Source organism: Gigantopelta aegis, chromosome 9 (genome assembly GCF_016097555.1).
Source record: "Gigantopelta aegis isolate Gae_Host chromosome 9, Gae_host_genome, whole genome shotgun sequence".
NCBI classification, from domain to species: domain Eukaryota; kingdom Metazoa; phylum Mollusca; class Gastropoda; order Neomphalida; family Peltospiridae; genus Gigantopelta; species Gigantopelta aegis.
Genome location: NC_054707.1, coordinates 79,238,358 through 79,258,404, shown reverse-complemented (window position 1 = coordinate 79,258,404; position 20,047 = coordinate 79,238,358). Strand labels below are relative to the sequence as shown.

Sequence of the window (20,047 nt, the reverse complement as noted above, 5' to 3'; positions counted from 1 at the left end):
AATACTTTTGGTTGAAATATTTTATAGAAATCTTATGACATGTAAGCAATATTAGTTACGTTTATAACAGCCTATACAAATAAATCCTTAATGCTAGGCTCAGACTACCAACTATCAACACAAAATTGGCCAACTCTCTTCTGTCACGACTTCTACGACTGTCCAGTTGCTAGTCTGAGTGCTCTTACAACTCTATTTTCATTGTATAACCCATTAGTTGTTAATCTGAGCACACTTGTCGTAAGTTGGGAGTTTGGAAAATTACAAAGCAACCATCGAGTTGGCAAACTTTGTTGTAACAGTTGACAGTCTGAGCCTAGCATTATAAATGACCTCAGATTCCTAATGCAATAGACGTTTTTTATGTTTATATAAGAATTGTTTCTCATTTTTTAGGAATTTATCGATGTATAAAAGTCACAAATGGTATAAAATCACGTAGCGTAGCGAAGCGATTTTATACTACATTTGTGACTTTTATACATCGATAAATTCCTAAAAAATGAGAAACAATTCTTATAATTACAAACAGTACAAGAAGTGTACCTTAAAACATTCAAAAATTATTTCTTTCGTTCTTACCGTCAACCATGTTCTGTAAATAAGCATAGGAATACATGTATACATACTACTGGATGTTTTGGGGGGATTTTTTAACAGAATAAAAACAAATAAAAAATATATTGTAATTTTTTTTTTTTTGTAACATGAATATCTCATCCAGTTTCCCTTATTTTTTTAATCGAGAAAACAGGTCACATCCTTGGTCTATTTTTAAAATGATCACCGAACTGGGTCATTGGGCTTCTCGCCCATCCAGCTAAAAATAGTTCCAATCGATCTTGGTCTTCCGTGATGACGTATTTTTATGAGGTTTATGGAAGGATAACGCTTGGTTTTTTAGTGATGTCAGCCAATCAGAATACAGTAAATCGTATAAATTCGGAAAGTTTGTAATTATATATCATTACGAGTCACAACTGGATGTAACTGTCATTTCTTTCCACTCTAATATATTATTAGTATTTAAGTAATATAAAAAAATTATAATAAAAATGACATGTTCAAATCAATCTTCAAAACTTATCAGCCATATATAAAAATTACCACAAAATACGAATCTTTGTTAATGAGAAGTCAAATTTTGTTTCCAATTTTAATGGTGACACCCTGTTCTATCACATTAATAACTGAAAAAATATAACAGTTATGAGAAAGATGTTACCTTCTACTGAAGATTTTGTGTCAACTTTAGGTGCAATGATAACTACATGTACAATGTACAAGAACTATTACATTAAAATTATGTAATGACAAAATATGATGAAACAGATTGCCATGTTATGTCTGTAGTGTGAAGTAAAATGATGAGAGATGATTAATAATTTAATGATAGTGATGAAGTCGGGACCAGGGAGACCATACAATCCACCCAAATGAATGTGTTATTATTTACAATGGATAAAACTCTCTGACGACCTACATGTTACACAGCAGCATGCATCTGTCTGTACGTGGAGTAGCACTATGAATGCCTCAAGTTCAACCTCAAATTGGTTCAAGATCACAACGCAACATATCATACAATCACAAGAGTCGCTTCCAAACTCACGACAACCTCAACAGGTGGGAACACATTCTACAAAGATGACAGAAAAACGAGCATTGCTTTATCACCAACACAACACTGTTGATCTTATTCTCTTGTTCAACACTTGTGAAGTGATATCCGAGCCTGTAAATGGGCCGGAAGGGAACAAGTTCTTCTTAGGATAAGACCTGTTAAAGTACATAGCTTCAGTTGAACTGAGAGTTCAGCCGTCGTTCTGGCAGTAGAGTTCTTTCAAGGCTTTCAGCTCCTCTATCAAGGTCTTGTTTTGATTCTCAAGCACTGCCACTCTGTTCTCCAGACATCTCACATATTCTTTCTTCTTTAGCCGACATTCCCTGGCTGCCTCCCTGAGTAACAAAAACATTCATCCATAATCAAAACGTCAAAATTAATACACTTAGGGGCTGTTCACAATTGTCAATATTTTCGCAAGTGTTCATGAAAGTTCTCTTTTTTATTGACCACCCACCCACCCACCCTAAAAGTATACACCAATAATGGTGATTTTGCAAGGGATATTTTTATCAGCATTTTCTTTTTTCACGTTGAAAAGTATGCCAGCATTGCTGTCTGCCTCATCACCCAGCATCCGGTATGTATGCTCGTGAAAATATTAAAAACTGCAAACAGTCCTTTCATATTAGATTGAATGCAAATCTCTTTAACATATTTCACATTTCTTCTTTCTTTTTTTTCCTGTTTCAATACCACAGTTATATTTGAACCAATTGGCAAAATTAAATTCATCTTTTAAATATTGAAACATTAACAGGTAACAGTTTACAGAAAATTAATAAACGTTACTATCAATGCAACATTAGACAAGAGGAATTTATTAAAACATCTAAATAACACCCATCATGGTTGCAATACAGGTTTAATGTCTTTTTATAGGAAAGGACAAAGTTCTGTTATTTTGCAACATTTACATTTGTAGATTGATTGTCAAAACCTCAAGGGCATAAATAACGTACATATATGTAATCAAGCTAACCTCTTGTATTTCATCCAATATATAAAAAATATCTAATATGTAAATGAATATAATAACAAATATCTCATGTCAGAGAAATGGCTTGGGAAAACAAATCTATTTTATTTGCAAAACATATACCAGTAATACCTGTAACAGCATACACACATATATGTAAACAAGAATTCCGTAATTAAATATCTCGCCCTACCATAAACTTCAAATTTCATTAACCTAGGACTCATAGTTTGTGAGAAAGTAATCTAAACACGAAACTAGCACAAAACTTCAATGCAAATGTTGATGCTGTCACAGCCATTGTCAGAAAAGTAATACCGAATAAAAACTTTACTGTATAAAAAATGACATATTTTAATTAAGATCAGTGTAAAATTGATATAAATAATAACACAAGTATATTTACCACAGTGAAAAAGCAAAAACAACTTAATAACAAGCAACACACATGACATCAAAATCAAAATACAAAAAAAATATACCTAACAGTTCTGTTTGCAAATCGATGCAAAAACATGATTCAGTTTACTCAGTGGTATTTATTCTGGGTTTAAAGATGTTGTATTGAGGAAGACTAATTGTCATGGTAGTACTTTTTAAAATCTTGTACTGTAAAATGATTTCCTGAGATATATCTGTTACATACATACACACACAAACACACATATACACACACACATGGGCATGAGATACAGTAGGTCCTCATTTGAGCATGCTTACAGTGTTTATTGCTGTAACTTTGGTGTAATGTAAAACACTGATAGTCTGGTTGTATTTTGTATTGCATTCACAATATTAAAAATAATGTCATAAACTGGAACGTTAAATTAAACAATTTGAACATTCATAAACTGTTCCCAAATGGAAATGCCAAAGCTCCTCCTTCTATGTATACATTTCCATGAATGATTTCAGACCTTTATTGATGTAGTTCACAAACACTGGTGATTTCCCCCGAGTGCGTTAAAGCGAATGCTTTCTGTGTCATCACTGTGAGATGTTTCCTAGTGCCTTCCACTGCATGCATTTCAATCTGAATCTGACTGAATGTCTTCCACTAATATGTGTTTGGAAACATTTAATATAAGTGTAAAATACATGATAATATGACCCATATTATTTTCTCCTCTGTAAAATTTCACGTACCAAGAATCTGTGACATTTTTAGTTGTGGGCATTATAATCCATGTGTATCACCCAAATATGATTTCCCTCTCTTGTACAAATAATGAATTTATATCACTATTTATATACACATCGGTTTAACTGACAAATACTATTGTCAAATTTTGTGTGGACGTACTAAAAGCACTTATAAAAATACATGCATGGAATATTACATTTCTGTATGGAAAAATTTGCATACATGAAAAACAGGTAAGATGAAAGTGAACGTAAATACTGACTTGAACAGATCAAAATGAACTGCAGGTAGGTTTGCATTAATAAGTGCCTGTATAACAAGCATTCTGAGGGTACTGCTAAAGCAATATATGTCCCCTACCAGGCCCAACAAATTCTATATACAAAATATCCTCAGTATCTTTAGGCATTGAAAAAAAAGTTTGGAAAAAAAAAAAAGTTTGGAAGAAAAAAAAAGTTCTTTCCCAAGTTCAAGGACCATAATTATGAAAAATGGGTAAATTGCCATGGAAGTCAAAGTTGATCTGTAACAGTACATGATAAAGCTGTATAATATCTTGAGGCATTGTGAAAAACCATTGGGAGAACTATATGCGGGACAGTCAGACAGAAAGAGCTGTAGTCCCCTTCAATTGGACCGATAGGGGACTAGCAAACTGGGCCCATCATATCATCACTAAAACGTGTTTGAAAATCATTATAAAGTGTTTATCACATAGCCATACAAACACCACTTTAGAATAAAAGTATCTGGAGTTTTGTTAGTCATCTCAGCAGAATGTGAGTGAAAGTCAATGAATAATGTAGCAACATCACTGATAAATCATCCTGTTAGTGTTGGTATACTATGGGTTCATTCATCCTGCTGACAATAAAGTTCCTTTAAGGCCTTCAGTTCTTCTATTAAAGTTTTGTTCTGGTTTTCTAACACAGCCACTCTGTTTTCTAAACACTTGACATAATCTTTCTTTTTTCGTCGACATTCTCGGGCAGCATCTCTATAAAGATGAAAAAAATAAAAAAATTTTAGTTACTATCTATCAACATTATATTTTTTTTCTACAATTTATTATTGCATATTTATTGTTTAGGATTATTAAAAAACAAGACTACAAGACAAAACAACGATGCCTAAGCTGACCTCAAAATAATTTATGTAACATTTTGCTTTATGAAAAACACGATATGCTTAATGTCATGTGTTAGAGAAAATTCAGTTACAGAACAAATAAAATCCATGCAGTGTACAAAGTCACTGATAGCATTTGCAAACAATGCTATCATTGCCAATCTTTCTTGCTGTATTGTGACTGTCATTAGTGTTTTTTTCTCAGCTGGCATTGTTGTTTCTGACCATCACCTTGTAACCCACAATCCGTTCCCTGTTCACCCACAATTCATGTAGAAGAGCCACATAATAGAACCAGTCCTTAGTAGTGGTGGGAGAGGGTGATGGGCATTGATTATAATTATAAAAAATCAACAGGCCATTTTAGACAATACTAACAATATATTTTTAAAACTTATGCACTTTATTTCAGTTGTCAGTACATTGCATATCATAACAATTTGTTCAATACCGTTTCACTATTTTTCTTTAGCGGTCACATAGAATATTTTAATATTTATTCGCCTGTTCAAAATGCTGCTATTTGCTCCTATTTACATGCTCAACAATTATTACCAATTTGCCCAAATATTTATCAGTGGTGTGATTAAAACAATGATAATATATGGACCTGATGGGGTGAACAAAATTGTTGGCAAACTTGAGATTTCACCGTCAACTTTATTGTTTCTCAAAACCTCATTTCCCACTAGTGGACACGGTATCTAAAAAAACAAATTTCATCTGTAAATACCTTAGAAGATGGACTGCCCCAATCTGTGTGTAATATTCTCAAGGATAAATTGGTCAACAATTGCTGTCAAGCATGAAAGTGTTTTTTTATTTTTTAAATAGGTGGGTTAATAGCAACAACTTGCAGTAGACTAGTATTAAAGCATTAACCTTCCTTCTGGATTATCATATATACTGAACAACAAACAAAACATGAATATTAATTTAGTTTTAATTTATTTAAAATTATCTACTTTGAATCCGATTAGTTTTTTGTTTGTTAAAACTATCCATGTCTTAAGAATATTTTAGGACTATTCTGACAGTCTATTTACCAAATTCATCTTATTATGAAATACACACACAGTCTATATATATCGGGTTGCTAAACCCTACCAAATATGGAACGGTCTAAAAAGTATTGGGACTGTAATATTTCATTCATTAATATACGGATATAGCTTTTAGAGCTGCACTTTTTAACTTACAGTTTTGAACCCGTTGCTGTTTTAACAATATCTGACTTAAGGATCTGAAATTTTCACCAAGGTGGCAAATATCCATATAGTTAATAATTCAATTTCTGCCACCCTCCTTTATTTTTCTGCGCCCCTCTTTATTTTCCTGCACGATACAATATTTTACAAACCCATCTCTGCTATTTCCAAATGCACACTTTCCCCCCTCCCCCCCATTTTTTTTTTATCAGTCTGCACACTGGACATCAAAGGAAACTAGCCGTGGTGTGTAGGAAAAAGCAAGCAGCGAAATACTTCAGTAGCTTACGACAGTTACTGTAACGTAATTTAACAGTACCTTTAACAGCCATTATTTTGTCCCATACCTGTATCCATTTGTATGTTTGATACACATAAAAAAATTATATTTTATTTGCGCAATGAAAACCTTTTATTTTTTATTAATTCGGCAATCTCTGACTGAAAAACCACTTATTTGGCACCAAATTTGCCCGTGATCAGAAAGGTTATTGTCTTTTGTGTCCACTAACTATCATCCTCAGTTGCAGATTTAATTGGTTGTAACTGATGACTTTTACTTTCTGTCATTTGTTTATTCAGCAATTCTTTATAAAATATTAGAAATGTTTAATTTTAACAAAATATCACCACTTATAAAAACAATGGAAGTGGTAGTGTTCAGCATTAAAATCATTTATCTTGGGTGTCAAATAATATACACACAGTCTTTACAAAAACTAAACTACTTTTTATCAGCTGGCAATATCATTCGATGAAGATGGAAATAAAATGAACAGAAATTTGTTATCCCACATTAGGGGATCACCTTACAAAAATCTTTATTGTTTTTCATATATCATAAAATCTTTATTAAAATAATATTAAAACTTTGATCAGTTCAGCAAAATGAATGCCCATGAATAAAAGATGAGTCTGCATGTATTGCGTACCAATTTTTTTGTACCAAAAACTGAGGGGCAAAACAAGGAGTATGTCTTTCCACAAAGTTGACCAACACACAGCAATATATGGCAACCACGCCCCCCCCCCCCCCTCCGCCACCCTTTTTTTTGAAAGGTGGGGTGTCATGCAGCCACCCTCCTTTAATTTTCACCCAGCGAGAACACTGTGGAATATCCGTTACAGGCCCCATACTTTTAAAATAATTCTATATTCAGTAGGGTTATATTATTATGGGGGCCACCCAATATATATTGTTCGGTATACAATATAAAGTTAAATGGGTTTTAAAAAACCCAACTCAGTAATAAACTTAAAATTTAGGGAAAAGATACCTTGAACATAAGAGATTTAATAGACTAAAAACCCACTAAACTGAGCATATGAAAAGAATAAAAGTATTTACCTCATGATAGCAGACAATCTGTAGATACTTCTACTTGATGAAAACAAGTCCACAAAATGGCACCAATATTTCTGCTTTGATGTAATAGGAAACATCTTCACACCATAAAATGCAAATACATGTTTACAACTGGATCCGTTAAATCATTGATGTTAATTACACTTTAAAAATTATTTTTAAAATATACAAATTAAACACATATAATTTATGTCATGTGAATTGGTGAACTGGGTTCAGACCCCACCAATGAAATGAAATAATGTTGAATATTTTTACAGTGAAATCCACAAGAGGTCAGCTTTGACATGATAAACAACACATCACACATTATTCGTTACATGCACATGCCTGACAATGACAACAGATAGATTAACACATATTTTAGTTATTTCTATGAATCAAAACACTAACCTATTTTTCAAGAGCCGTAACTCTCTTTTCCGTGATGCCTCTTCACCATGGCCGCCTGAGCTCTGTATTGGACTACCCGCTCCTGCTACGACCACTCCCTGAGGTAGAGCACCAGCCGTTGCTATCTGATATGCCTGGACATTTGTTCCGCCAACGGCCACTACAAACAAGATCATACTGAATAATGAGAAACCCGACAAATGAACAATTCATAAATATTTACTAATATATAATGTAACAACACAGAAACACAAACTCAAATGCTGAATTAGTCTTTAATATTGTTGTTATACTTATGGATAAGTATGGAATGAAATGTGATAAAAAAAATAATAATAAGCATACGAATCTCGATTCATCAAAAATTATATTACCTGATTGATCATCATATTTTAGTTTAAAATTAATAAAAACAATAAAATATCAACAGTTTATATCAAACAATAAATATATGCCACATGGTATAACTTTCAAAATAAAGAAACAATAGTACTGTACAATGACAATATATCAAATGTTATGTAGTTCATGAGCAAAGAAAAAATTGTTCCTTTTGTTCAATGCATTCACATTAGTTTACAGAGAAAAACAAGCACTAGCCCACCAAGCTTAACCACTAGTCCAAATTTCTGATCAAGAATACTTTTAAAAATGTAAACAAATATCAATTAATCATGCTGAACCGTCAATAGATATACTATAAAACACCAACAGAAAACTGAAATCAAATTGAATTTGTTCAGTGTGTCCTGTTTTCACTTTTGCACTCTGCAACCAAGGAAATATAATCTTGTAAATTATACCCACCCACTCCACTCTCCAAAAGACACACACACACAGAGAGAGAGAGAGAGAGAGAGAGAGAGAGAGAGAGAGAGAGAGAGAGAGAGAGAGAGAGAGAGAGAGAGAGAGAGAGAGAGAGAGAGAGAGAGATGAGAGAGAGATGAGAGAAGAGAGAGAGAGAGTGAGAGAGAGAGAGAGAGAGAGAGATGGAGAGAGAGAGAGAGAGAGAGAGAGAGAGAGAGAGAGAGAGAGAGAGAGAGAGAGAGAGAGAGAGAGAGAGAGAGAGAGAGAGAGAGAGAGAGAGAGTGTTTACAAAGAAAATAAGGAGGGGTTGCAGGTTGTTTTGCACAGAATTCTGTATACTAAAAATGTCCACAAAGCAAGTATGAATTAATTAAAGGGCTGGGGGTCAACAAATTCAGGATGTTTTAAATATAAGTACCAGTTGTAATGTAGACATTTTACCATGATGTAATTGTAATGTTCACTTCGGTAGTCCTTAAAAACCTAGCCGTAAATAATCTCACCCGTGCCTGGGATATAAAACTGGCCATCTGGCCCTTGAGCATACTGAACTATTGTTGCTCCAGCATTGGTTGTTGCCGTCCCTGAATTACTCATGGTGAGTGTTTGCAGACCTTGGGAAACTGCCACTCCTTCTGGGTGTGTTGTTATCTGTATAGCTCCTGATGGTAACACTGCAAGAAAAAGAGTTTAATAAATTGACAGATAAAATTATCTAGTTCAAGCAAAATATGTCACTTTTAGAGGCGGAGCTAATGAAAATTAAATTAATTTATGCACTCTAAATAGAACTACAAGGATAAATGTATTACAATAACCTGTAGCTTGTTGATATACTGAATTTGCAGAACTGGTCAGATTCTGTGCTGCCTCGTTAATTTCACCGTCTTGACTCTGACTACTGTTTGATTCTTCGTCCATTTTCGAAACAGGTGATGAAAGTTCATTAAATATTTTTCTGTAAAAAAACCCAAAATATCCAAATTTTAATTCTGCAATATTGCAGGCCTGCCTAATTCAGCAGGGTTGGGTAAGCACATTTCAGATAAGAAAGTGAAAGCTGAGAGTAAATACAAAGCCCTGGGCCCGTATTTTCGAAGCCATATTAGCTACGACATATCGTAACTAGTTACGAGCAAAATATGAATGTCGTAGATTTAAGAAATGACAGATTTTTTAAGGTATCGTAAAGTTCTCTTAGTGTGTCATGATTTATGATATTTGTCGCAAACAAAAATGGGAACTCGGTACAGCTGACTTGGCAGAATGGATATTATGCAAGCGTCCAAACCTCCGACAAACAGGCCCCGTAAGGGAAACCTGGGTTCCACAGAATTGGAAATTTTAATTTCAGATGTGGGGAAGATGTCCAACATTATTTTCCCTTCTTCTGGCTGGCTACATTAGACCCAGACCACAAAGCAGTGTTCGAGATTAAAAAAAATTGGTAGTATCCCAGTTGGATACTAACATTTCAAAATCTGGTATCCCACCTGAGAATTTAGTATCTCACTTAAATGAAATTGATAAATAACATCATAACAAACTAGGATAACACTGTTCTCGTTCCCAGTCTATATTGTTATGCCGCAATCGAAATCGCAGAATTCGTGAAATTCGCAATCAAACAGAATTGGCAAAGATTTGCTGCATCTATTTTTGCGTAATACTGACATAAATCTATATTTAGCAGTAATCTATAAGTGTTTCTGACATTACTAATGATAAACCTGTATCAATTTTCTGCAGACGTGGAATCAATATCCCAAATAAAATTTGAAGAGAGGAAACATCCAACAAAAACAATAGCGACTTAGGATATCTTAGTCTATTGTTATGCCACTATTGCTCCAGTGTAGCATTAGACTGGGTACGAGTTGGGGGGAGATATTGTTATGGCATAGCATTAGACTGGGTACGAGCTCGAAAATACTATTACTTAACTTCACCAGTAAATGACAACTTTCATTGTTTCAGCAAAAAATAAAAACACAGGATTAAAAAAAAAATGGGTGCTTGAAGTCTGGTATCCCCGGGATATTGGGATACCATTATCTCAAACAACGTAAAGTACTATACACATAATTCATCTTTTAAAATCATTTGAATATGAATATTTTAGACGAGTGGTAAAGCCCTCGGTTTATGCGTGGTCGGTCTGGGATCGATCCCCGTCGGTGGGTCTATTGGGCTATTTCTCGTCCCAGCCAGTGCACCACGACTGGCCGTGGTATGTGTTATCCTGTCTATGGGTGGTGCATATAAAATAACCCTCGCTATTAATGGAAAAATGTAGTGGGCTTTCTCATTAGACTATATGTCGAAATTACCAAATGTTTGACATCCAATATCCTATGACTAATAAATCAATGAGCTCTAGTGGTGTTGTTAAACAAAACAAGCTTTAATTTTATACTTTAATAAAAAAAAATCACAAATCCTACGTTAAACACTGTTGCCGTGAGTGTTTATGAGAAGGCAAAAAAAAAAAAAACATTTAAAAATATATATTTTAGTAATAAAAAAAGTGTGTTATGTAATGTTCAGTACACTCATCCCATGTAATGCTACATGTTTGCACATACATCCACCCACCCCTTCAAGCATTACATAATATTTGAATGGCCCTAAGGTTGTTACACAACATATTTTACTATCTTAATAATGCACTATTATAAATATTATTTAATAAAATAATATTTTATTTATTAAAAAAAATCTTTACATTTTTTTTATGTACCAGTAAGACATTTCAAATATTAATTTTAGAAAAGTTTATGTCTATTTTTTTTATTATTGTAAATAGTGAAAAATTGCTAATTGGGTTAACTTCAGTAATTTCTCTTTTATTTGGGCTTTCCGATACATTATTTAGGTACATATCACATTTCACACCTGTGCCTTCTTCAGCAATCCAGATCAAGCCCCATTAAACCAACTGGTAAATTTGAAATGTATTTACAATACAATACAAGACTGACAATTTCGAAAATACGCTACATTTGCTGCAGTCACTTATGACAAATCGTGGCTAAGATGGCTTCGAAAATATGGGCCCTGTTCACCCAGACTTGACAGCACTATCACACCACCCCTAAGTGTTCAATAAACACTTACTTATGTTAATTTTACCATTTGTATTAAGACTGCGACATGCAGGGCTCAAACGTAAGAATATCTTACCTACAGCAATGTTTTTTTTTGTTATCTATAACATGTTTAAATCTTCCTACAGCAATTTTACACCAGTAACTTTTGCAATAAACAAACTTAACTTAAAATGCAAACATTATCCCCACAACCAGTGACCAAAAAAAATTGCCATTGGTAAAGCCCTTGACTTATGGCAATTCATATGACAGCTACAGCAATTGTTAAGAGACTTGTACATTATTCTCTCGCAATTATGCACTTAAACACATGGTTGCAATGTGTAAATTTCACAAATGAATAAAATTGCTATACGCACACCCTAATCAGGAAAATAATGTGCTTATAAATAAAAAATCAATTAAAAAAAAATTCTATTAAAATTTTAATTCAAATAATGTTTCATTATTTTCACATCCATAGTTGCAGCTAGAAACCAAGTCTATTGAGATAGGACTTAAAGTTTGTGAGAAATGGATCTAAACGCAAAACATTAACATTGAGATAAAAACAAAAGTTGATGCTATCGCATTCTTCAAAAAAGTAATACCTAAATATTACCTCTTTTTTTAAGTCAGTAAAGGCAAGACAAAAATAAATGAATATTTTTTAAGGTTCAACCTGTATGATGGTCTTCTTGCAAGAATTTCTCTCCTTTTTTTAGCATCTGCATCGTGATCTTCAGCTGTCAGCTCATCCTCTACTGCAGCAACCTTCAAGAAGACAAAAAAAACCCACATGGTAGCAATAAAATTTCCTTTCCAGAATGATGAAAAAAACCACAATAATATCACTGCCAATAGAAAACTTCGGAGTTACAAGCTGTGCAAGTGAGACATTTTGGAAATGGGTTATAGCTGAAATATTACTGTGCCAAAAATTTAAAAGTATCCAAGTGAAGGAGATCATAAGAGTCAGAATGTCATGTCCTGGCTTAAATCATTACCATGGAATGGCCCATGGCTAAAATTTTACCAGAATCATTACAAGTTGTGAAGGATGGTAACTTCAAGAAAACAACAGCTATAATAATCATTTATTTTCATGTCTATATAGCAGAGAGTATTAGCAGCTAGCTAGAAGTCTGTGAAATGCAGACAATTCTAACCAAGCCAACACTGTAACAAACATTTGTACCCAGCAATAAGGATTGAGTACTTAGCAATAAGAGGGGCGGATGTTGCTTAGAGGTGAACCAACCTCCCGACGTGCCATAGGTAATAGCAGTTACAAATCTATGGGGGTGGGGCATTCGTTTTTTTATGAAAAAATAACTGATTATTTTAGGACTGTACATTGATAGAAATAAGCAGAATGTTTTACTAGTCCAATGGACAAATACGTCTAGAAATTTATGTGTCCGCCAATATTTTTATTTGTCCAAATAAATGGTTGTTTTATTTAAGTGTTTTTGATTGCTTAAAAATTGAAACTGCATTGAACACTTTCACATGTCCACAGATCAACCACCAAGATACATTCCGTTTGTCTGAATAGATTTTTACTTGTCAGGACAAATAGACAAGTGCTTATTTCGAATGCTGCTGTATGTCAGTTGATTTCTCAAATACATTGAGACACATTCCACCCTATATGCATAGGGATTTCAAGCCTGGAAATAAGTGGCCATGGCATAGCCAGCTTGAGGCAGACATTGTCAAGTACAAATTTGTCATCTGTCAAGCTTTGACAGTCACAAACTAATATCAGCAGTCATTTTGTTTGACACAAAATTAAGCTCAATGTTCGATCTTAACGGTCGCCCGATTGCCCCTGGCGACTGAAAATACTGAGGAATAAGTCAAACCCTGTCCCAGGTTGCCCACCTGGAGACAAAAAAAAAAGAGTCTAGTTGTAAACGACTTTTGGTAAATTCCAACATTTTTGTTTTTTGGAATAGTCTATATTAAATATAACTTTATATCAGTGTTGATTGCAAGGCTAAGCGAATTCATGATCCTTATTGTAATGTCCAAAATAAATGAATTTACTTTACAATTTAAAAACATTTAAGCCGGGCAAGTGAAAGTGCTGTCAACAATTTTTTCTTAAGCACGTACACTGACACAGTATGTTTTAAAATGCATATCTAAAATAATTTTTGACTACATCATGCACATGTTTATAAACTGTTCCAAGAACACCTTCGGGGTTGCCCAAAAAAGTGTTTCCCATGTCTATTAATAGACCCGAGCAAGTCTGATGAGCTGATGTATTCCAAAATGGCTCAAACAACCAGTGTGTCTTTAAACACTGGACGAATAATAAAGTGTCATTGTGTTTATTGTACCTGACACTGCAGGCATTCATTTATTTTTGGTCAAGATTCAGTTATACAGAAAAAGCCATCCAAGTATTTTTTCAAAAGACATGCAATACACTTGCAAAAAATACAAACAAATATTAACCTTTAAATATTATCAAGATTTTATAAATATTTAAAAAAAAACCCCACCCACCACCTTCTGCCCAGAAGTGTCATCACAAAACATCAAAACATAAATTAAAATATTTACAGGTCAGTGCTTTATATTATTTTATATCACATTTTCTTTAAATTGTCATTATTTGAAAAGTAACTGATGAAAATATTACAAAAATCATATAAACATGTTTTATTTCCATTAATCATCAGTATAATGACATTGTGTTAACCCAAGTGTAAAATATTCCGGAATTATACCCGTTTCTGTAACTAAATGACTAACACATTATTTATTGATAGCACAAAAATCATATAAACAAACTCATTAACGACATCATGTTACCCCAAGTGTGAAATATTCGGGAATTATACCCATTTCAATGAGTAACTAAATGATAAAAAGATTATTTATTGATAGCACAAAAATAATCCCTTGAAATGTCTTGGTTACCAACAATTTACTTTACAAACTAGTAATTAACCGGCATAAGTAATTTTGACAGGCACCACCAAAAATATAATTTCCAGGCCTGCTAGCAGTTATACCAGTCAAATGTTTACAAGTGTTTGGCATCAATATTATTCAGAAAATTACATCTTGACAGAAGATGGCAATGTAAGAACAAAAGGAAATGAAATAGGAGTACACGTACTTCATTCTGTATTTATTGGACTGTTCATAGTAAAACTAGGCTTACAATATTTTTTGAAATCAGGACCTGTAGTTCTCATCAAATTTAGAAAACAGTATGTATTTTAGACAAAGTAATTGGCAACTATTTCTAGGACAAAAATTCTAAATAGTTTTCCAAAATTCAAATAATTTAATGATGTGAACGAACCCATTAATATAGCATAAAATGAAATGCATCACATTAGATATGGTGATGGAAATATTCTGGCACTATACTGCACTGTTTATAAAACAGCAAAAATACCACTATTTTAAGCCTAAATTCCATGCATCAATTGTTGGCCACATTTTGAGAATCCAATGGTATATAGAGCTCTTTTAACTGATTCATGCAACTGAGTGAAATGTCATGCTACAATCAAATCAAGTGCATGATTTAAAATGTTTGTATTTACATACCCTCACTACTTGGATGGTCTGAACATTGCCCAAGTTCCCTGCAGTATGGATGACTGATGGTTGATTTGACTGAATGACTGACTGGACTTGTACGGGTTGGTTCGGGATAGACACCTGGATTACTGGCAAGCCGTGCGATCCATTTTCAAGCTCCCCGTGAGCTCCACTGCCGTCAGACATTACTAAAACGATGAACAAAGACAAACGTTATCAAAGTTGGGGGTTTTCAGTTATAAAAAATACTAGGATTTTTCATATTTATGCTTCAGGCTTAAATATGGGATATACCACTTTGGATAAAAGGGAGTGAAAAGTTTTTATTCTTGAAACTCCAACGTTCAAATGAAACTTTACAACCACTTGTACAATATGAGATAATGAAACTTGGACCTCATAAAAGTGTACTAAAATGTTTGTGATCTCTTTAAGTGTAATATGCTATAATGAACTACCAAAATGTGTATTTTATTGTTCCACACCTTAATAAAACTGAATATAATAAATGTTTGTCACTTGGCACATTTTTGTTAAAACTGTTTTTAATAACAGAATCACTCTTTGTGAGTAAAGCCTTTAAAGCAAATTAACTATATTATTATTACTTTGCATTTTCAAGAATCTAAATTGACAGGATGCAAGTGGCAAATGCTACTCAAAATACACAAAACAAGTATGCTTTCTGATAACCAGGTTCATGACAAACTTTTGCCTTCCATCTTAAGTATTATACTGTAAGTAACTTGTAAGTAAACCTAGAAGTTATACCAAAACCTGTGTTCTTAGAATTGTTTCTCAATTTATAGTTATATATTAATATTAAAATTTGAGAAGGAAAGACTGCTTCCCATTCCACAAAATGAATATTAAGTGCCATTGGTAATGCTTTCTACCTACAGCAATTTATATCTCAATGACGGCAATTGCTGTCGTTAAGTTCGAACCCTGTTAATGTAACTTAAGTGTAAAAAACAGTGTGGCTGATGTAGTGTGCCAGTCCCTCTGTCTAAATTTAGATTATTGTCAAATGCCAGATAGTTAACCAGCCGTAAGTTTTTAGTTCTGTTAATGTATCTAATTTTTTGTTTTGTTTCTATTATTGTTCTTTGTTTTTAATACATGTAGATGGTTGAGCGTGTCTCATAATCTAGGAGTTAATCATAATTATTGTGGAGATGAAGCTATGTTATAAAACAGGTCAGCATGCAGCAATGGATGACTAAAAGTCAAAGGGTGCATAAAAAGAGACAAAAAAAAAAGCAATACATTATTTAAAAAAAGAAAAACAATGGATATATATATATATATATATGCATTATACAGATAGAATAGTGGATATAATATATGCATGTAAAATGAAGAAGACACTTATTCAGTTAATTATGTGATTTAAGAAATTATATCTCATCGATGACTCCCATTTTTAATGCACGACTCCCAAAATAAAACCCTGTGAGTCATGATGACTTCCATTTTCCAGATGGAACCCTGAATTATTCAAACATTGTGTGGGATCCATTAACGTTTTGTTATTTTAATTTACCATAAATATATGTAATGTAAAAAACAGTGAAATATAGCACTGGTAACTATGATAGTGTATCTTTATTTCTAAATACAAGATCCTAAATTAAAACTGGCTTCTTTCTCACATCTGTGTCTCATTGTAATGCAGTGAACTATCAACTGGTAAAAGCATACAACTTTATTGAAATCATTGTAGCCTCTGTTTTGAATTAATAGTCAATGGTGTCAAAGAGCATTAATGTTCGTTTACCACATCTGATTAATCCCTAAAGCTTAAACATGTAGGGGTGGGGTTTTTTTGGGGGGGTGTTTGTTGTTTTTTTGGGGGTGGTGGGGGGTTGTGTGTGGGGTTTTTTTTTGGGGGGGCTGCTTTTATATTTTTATTTATACATTCATGAGTATAATCTCAATGTTACTCTTAAAAAAATATTACAAAATTTAACAGTCGTTTGTACATAAACTACATGTAGTGTATTGTTGTATGGACAATGTGTAATTTTTCTTTTTTCTTTAAGAGGCTATTTACAACTATTGACAGACAATTTAAAAATATTAAACGGTAGTTGCTAATAAATTTTCAAGACTAGAAATGTCGCTAATCAAAATTTTTAAAACAAAATGTTCCCGGTTTAACATCACATAGTTTACTGTACTATACAAAGTAGGGATTCATACTTTTCATTTGTTGTATTTTGTTTAAAATCACTTCTTCTTTTTTTAGATGAGCCAACTGTCAACTTTTATACAGACTTACATGTAAAAGGTACCGGGTAGGCCTACTTTATCAGACCTAAGATATTATTGCACTTGGAAATTAGATAAGTTCATTTATTAATATTTTTTTAGTAATTCTTAGATAAATGCAATTAAATTTTAATAAATATTATGTTATTTTGTGTATTTAAGAGTACTGTACTTAGTTTATTTAGGCTATTTTTTTTACTACCAATTAAGCATTTTAATTTTAGTAATTTTAATCATGTTCTTAAGTAGTACCCAGATGTATTTAAAAATAATAATATAATTTTAATTAATATAAAGAGATGATTTTGTTGTTTTTAAATGTATGAATCATCAGTGTATTCGATTTGGGATAATGATTTGTGAATGAATGAATGTTTAATTTTAACGACAAAATATGATTAGCGATACCTACAGTAATGCAAAGTAAATGGTTGTAATACTAGTCTGACAGGTCTACATACATTTTAGTTTACTTGATCCATTGACCCAAATACATTTTCACTCCCATTTGACTCTTCTTTTTTTAGATAATTGTGACGGCAACTTATAACAAAATATAGAAAACGTACAAATTGTGGAGGTAAACCCTGTGTACTGAGGGGACGGGGCGAGGAGCCAAGAGGGAAATCCCATTCAAATCGGAACATCGACAAATAGTGAATAACAACATCAATCGTCGACACGGGCGGAATTCTACAAAATGTCTTTTCCTAAATTATACACATGTACCACATGTATTCTATTTCACTGCATGTTACTTCAAATATTCGAAATACTCCAATGTCAAACATGACACCACGCTTGTTTGTTGTGGGTACTTACCAGTTACGTATTTTTCGTCACCAACTTTGCCGCAACTGAGTGGATAATTTAGCAGAATACGTAGTCGCCACGTCAAAATACACCATCGGCGTCATAGACTTCGACAACAAGCCACCTAACCTAACAAGGTCAGTGTATCCATCCGCGACCGTGACGTTTGTTTCATTCTGATTGGTTAATATTTTGGCAATGACGTCATTAGACTGGAAGCTGACGCGAACTAATTATCGTAGACATGTCGTCTGATGTGTTTCTTATATAAATACATTAGCTAATATAATAAGAGGTATTTGTTTTTAATAATGGTACTTTTTATTTAATCTGATTATTAAAGAAGTTAAAATAGTTATCATGTTTATAATATGTGACCAATTTATCAAGAATTATTTTACACGGCGGAATAGATGGGTACTGCGGCCTAAAGTACGTAACCTGTGTCTCCAGAGCTTAGTCAGTTAGTGGTTTGTGTCTATTAGTAATCGTGGAATGGTGCGGTAACGTTGCAGGCGGGGACAGGAGAGTCTGCAATTATACCCTCACCCCCACCCCAAACCCCAATAAAGAAAAGAAGGAAATTTAAAGAAAATATAAGAAATAAATACACAATTTAAGTCATGACCAAGTCTGCTGATAAAATTTAAAAACAAAATGACTAAACAGTGGCGGATCCAGAAATCCATTTGGGGGGGGGGGGGGGGGGGGGAGCAATGACATGAGGTGGAATACCAATGGAGCTTTGGAGGGAATCGTAAAAAAATTAAAATTGATATATAATAAAATTATAACTCGCAAAATTTAGGGGGCGGCCGGGCCCCTGCCCCCCCCCCCCCGATCCGCCTCTGCTAAATAATATATTTGTTCAAGGTTGTTATTATACTAGACCTGTTGACAAATATACCAAACGAGAGAGAGAGAGAGAGAGAGAGAGAGAGAGAGAGAGAGAGAGAGAGAGAGAGAGAGAGAGAGAGAGAGGCAGACAGAGAAAAAGAAGAGACAGAGAGAGAGAGAGAGAGAGAGAGAGAGAGAGAGAGAGAGAGAGAGAGAGAGAGAGAGAGAGAGAGAGAGATATTGTCGGCACCTTTATGTAGGCCTAAATGTAATCTTGTCTCTTCGAGTACAATAAATGTACTTCGAACTGAAATGATCTGTACATGTAAACAGTAGCACACAGGTTCGTCATTGATACAAACATAAAGTAGGCCTGCCCTATTATTATGTTTACGAAAATTATATGAAAACAAATAGGCCCTATATTCAAAATATATATTATTTTGTTAATTAATTTATATTTATTTTATTTTATTTGTTTTAATTTGAATGTCGATTTTTAAGGGTTGATGCTATATGGAGTTAACATAAGCGTATAAGACAGGGGCGGAGGGAGGGGGGCAGTAATGCTAATAATATGTTGTTATCCAGATTCGGGCATTTTAATTTAATTCGGTTAACAACCAGCCTGCAAAAACCCCCATCCCAAAATGGTAGCCTGTACGCCTATGGGAGTTAACGCACAATTTGTTTGGGGGATATCAGTTTTGAAAGCATTGAATCTATATATCAGAATGTTCGTTTAAAAATAATCTTCACATGCTTTACAAAATGGAAACAGAGCTGACATCTTTATTTTAAAACTTTAAATT

General features: G+C 33.5%; 1 protein-coding gene across 6 annotated transcripts; it reads right to left on the bottom strand.

Moving 5' to 3' along the window:
- Window positions 1–846: 846 nt before the first annotated feature.
- Window positions 847–18,540, bottom strand: LOC121381098 (cyclic AMP-responsive element-binding protein 1-like). 6 transcript variants are annotated; one of them, XR_005959047.1, is made up of 9 exons: window positions 18,408–18,540; window positions 15,318–15,499; window positions 12,421–12,512; window positions 9,468–9,607; window positions 9,153–9,323; window positions 7,843–8,002; window positions 7,432–7,526; window positions 5,486–5,579; window positions 4,634–4,744 (listed from the first exon to the last, which is right to left on the bottom strand). XR_005959047.1 is itself a non-coding variant. In XM_041510212.1 (8 exons), the coding sequence occupies exons 2-7, from the start codon at window positions 15,495–15,497 to the stop codon at window positions 7,433–7,435; spliced, it is 837 nt and encodes a 278-aa protein (XP_041366146.1). In that variant the 5' UTR covers window positions 15,498–15,499; window positions 18,408–18,540; the 3' UTR covers window positions 4,608–4,744; window position 7,432. The 6 variants fall into 6 exon arrangements, 5 of the variants coding, with proteins under 5 accessions (XP_041366144.1, XP_041366145.1, XP_041366143.1 ...); XM_041510212.1 differs by lacking the exon at window positions 5,486–5,579 and having other exon boundaries at window positions 4,608–4,744; XM_041510213.1 differs by lacking the exon at window positions 4,634–4,744 and having other exon boundaries at window positions 4,752–5,579.
- Window positions 18,541–20,047: the final 1,507 nt, after the last annotated feature.

Excerpts from the sequence above, each read along its gene's own strand:
- LOC121381098 (XM_041510210.1), bottom strand. The coding sequence starts at position 15,497 with ATGTCTGACGGCAGTGGAGCTCACGGGGAGCTTGAAAATGGATCGCAC. Across the intron at positions 9,608-12,420 it reads GCAAGAAGACCATCATACAG|AAAAATATTTAATGAACTTT; the intron begins GTTGAACCTTAA and ends GTTTTTTTACAG. Across the intron at positions 1,960-7,842 it reads TTACGGCTCTTGAAAAATAG|GGAGGCAGCCAGGGAATGTC; the intron begins GTTAGTGTTTTG and ends TTTGTTACTCAG.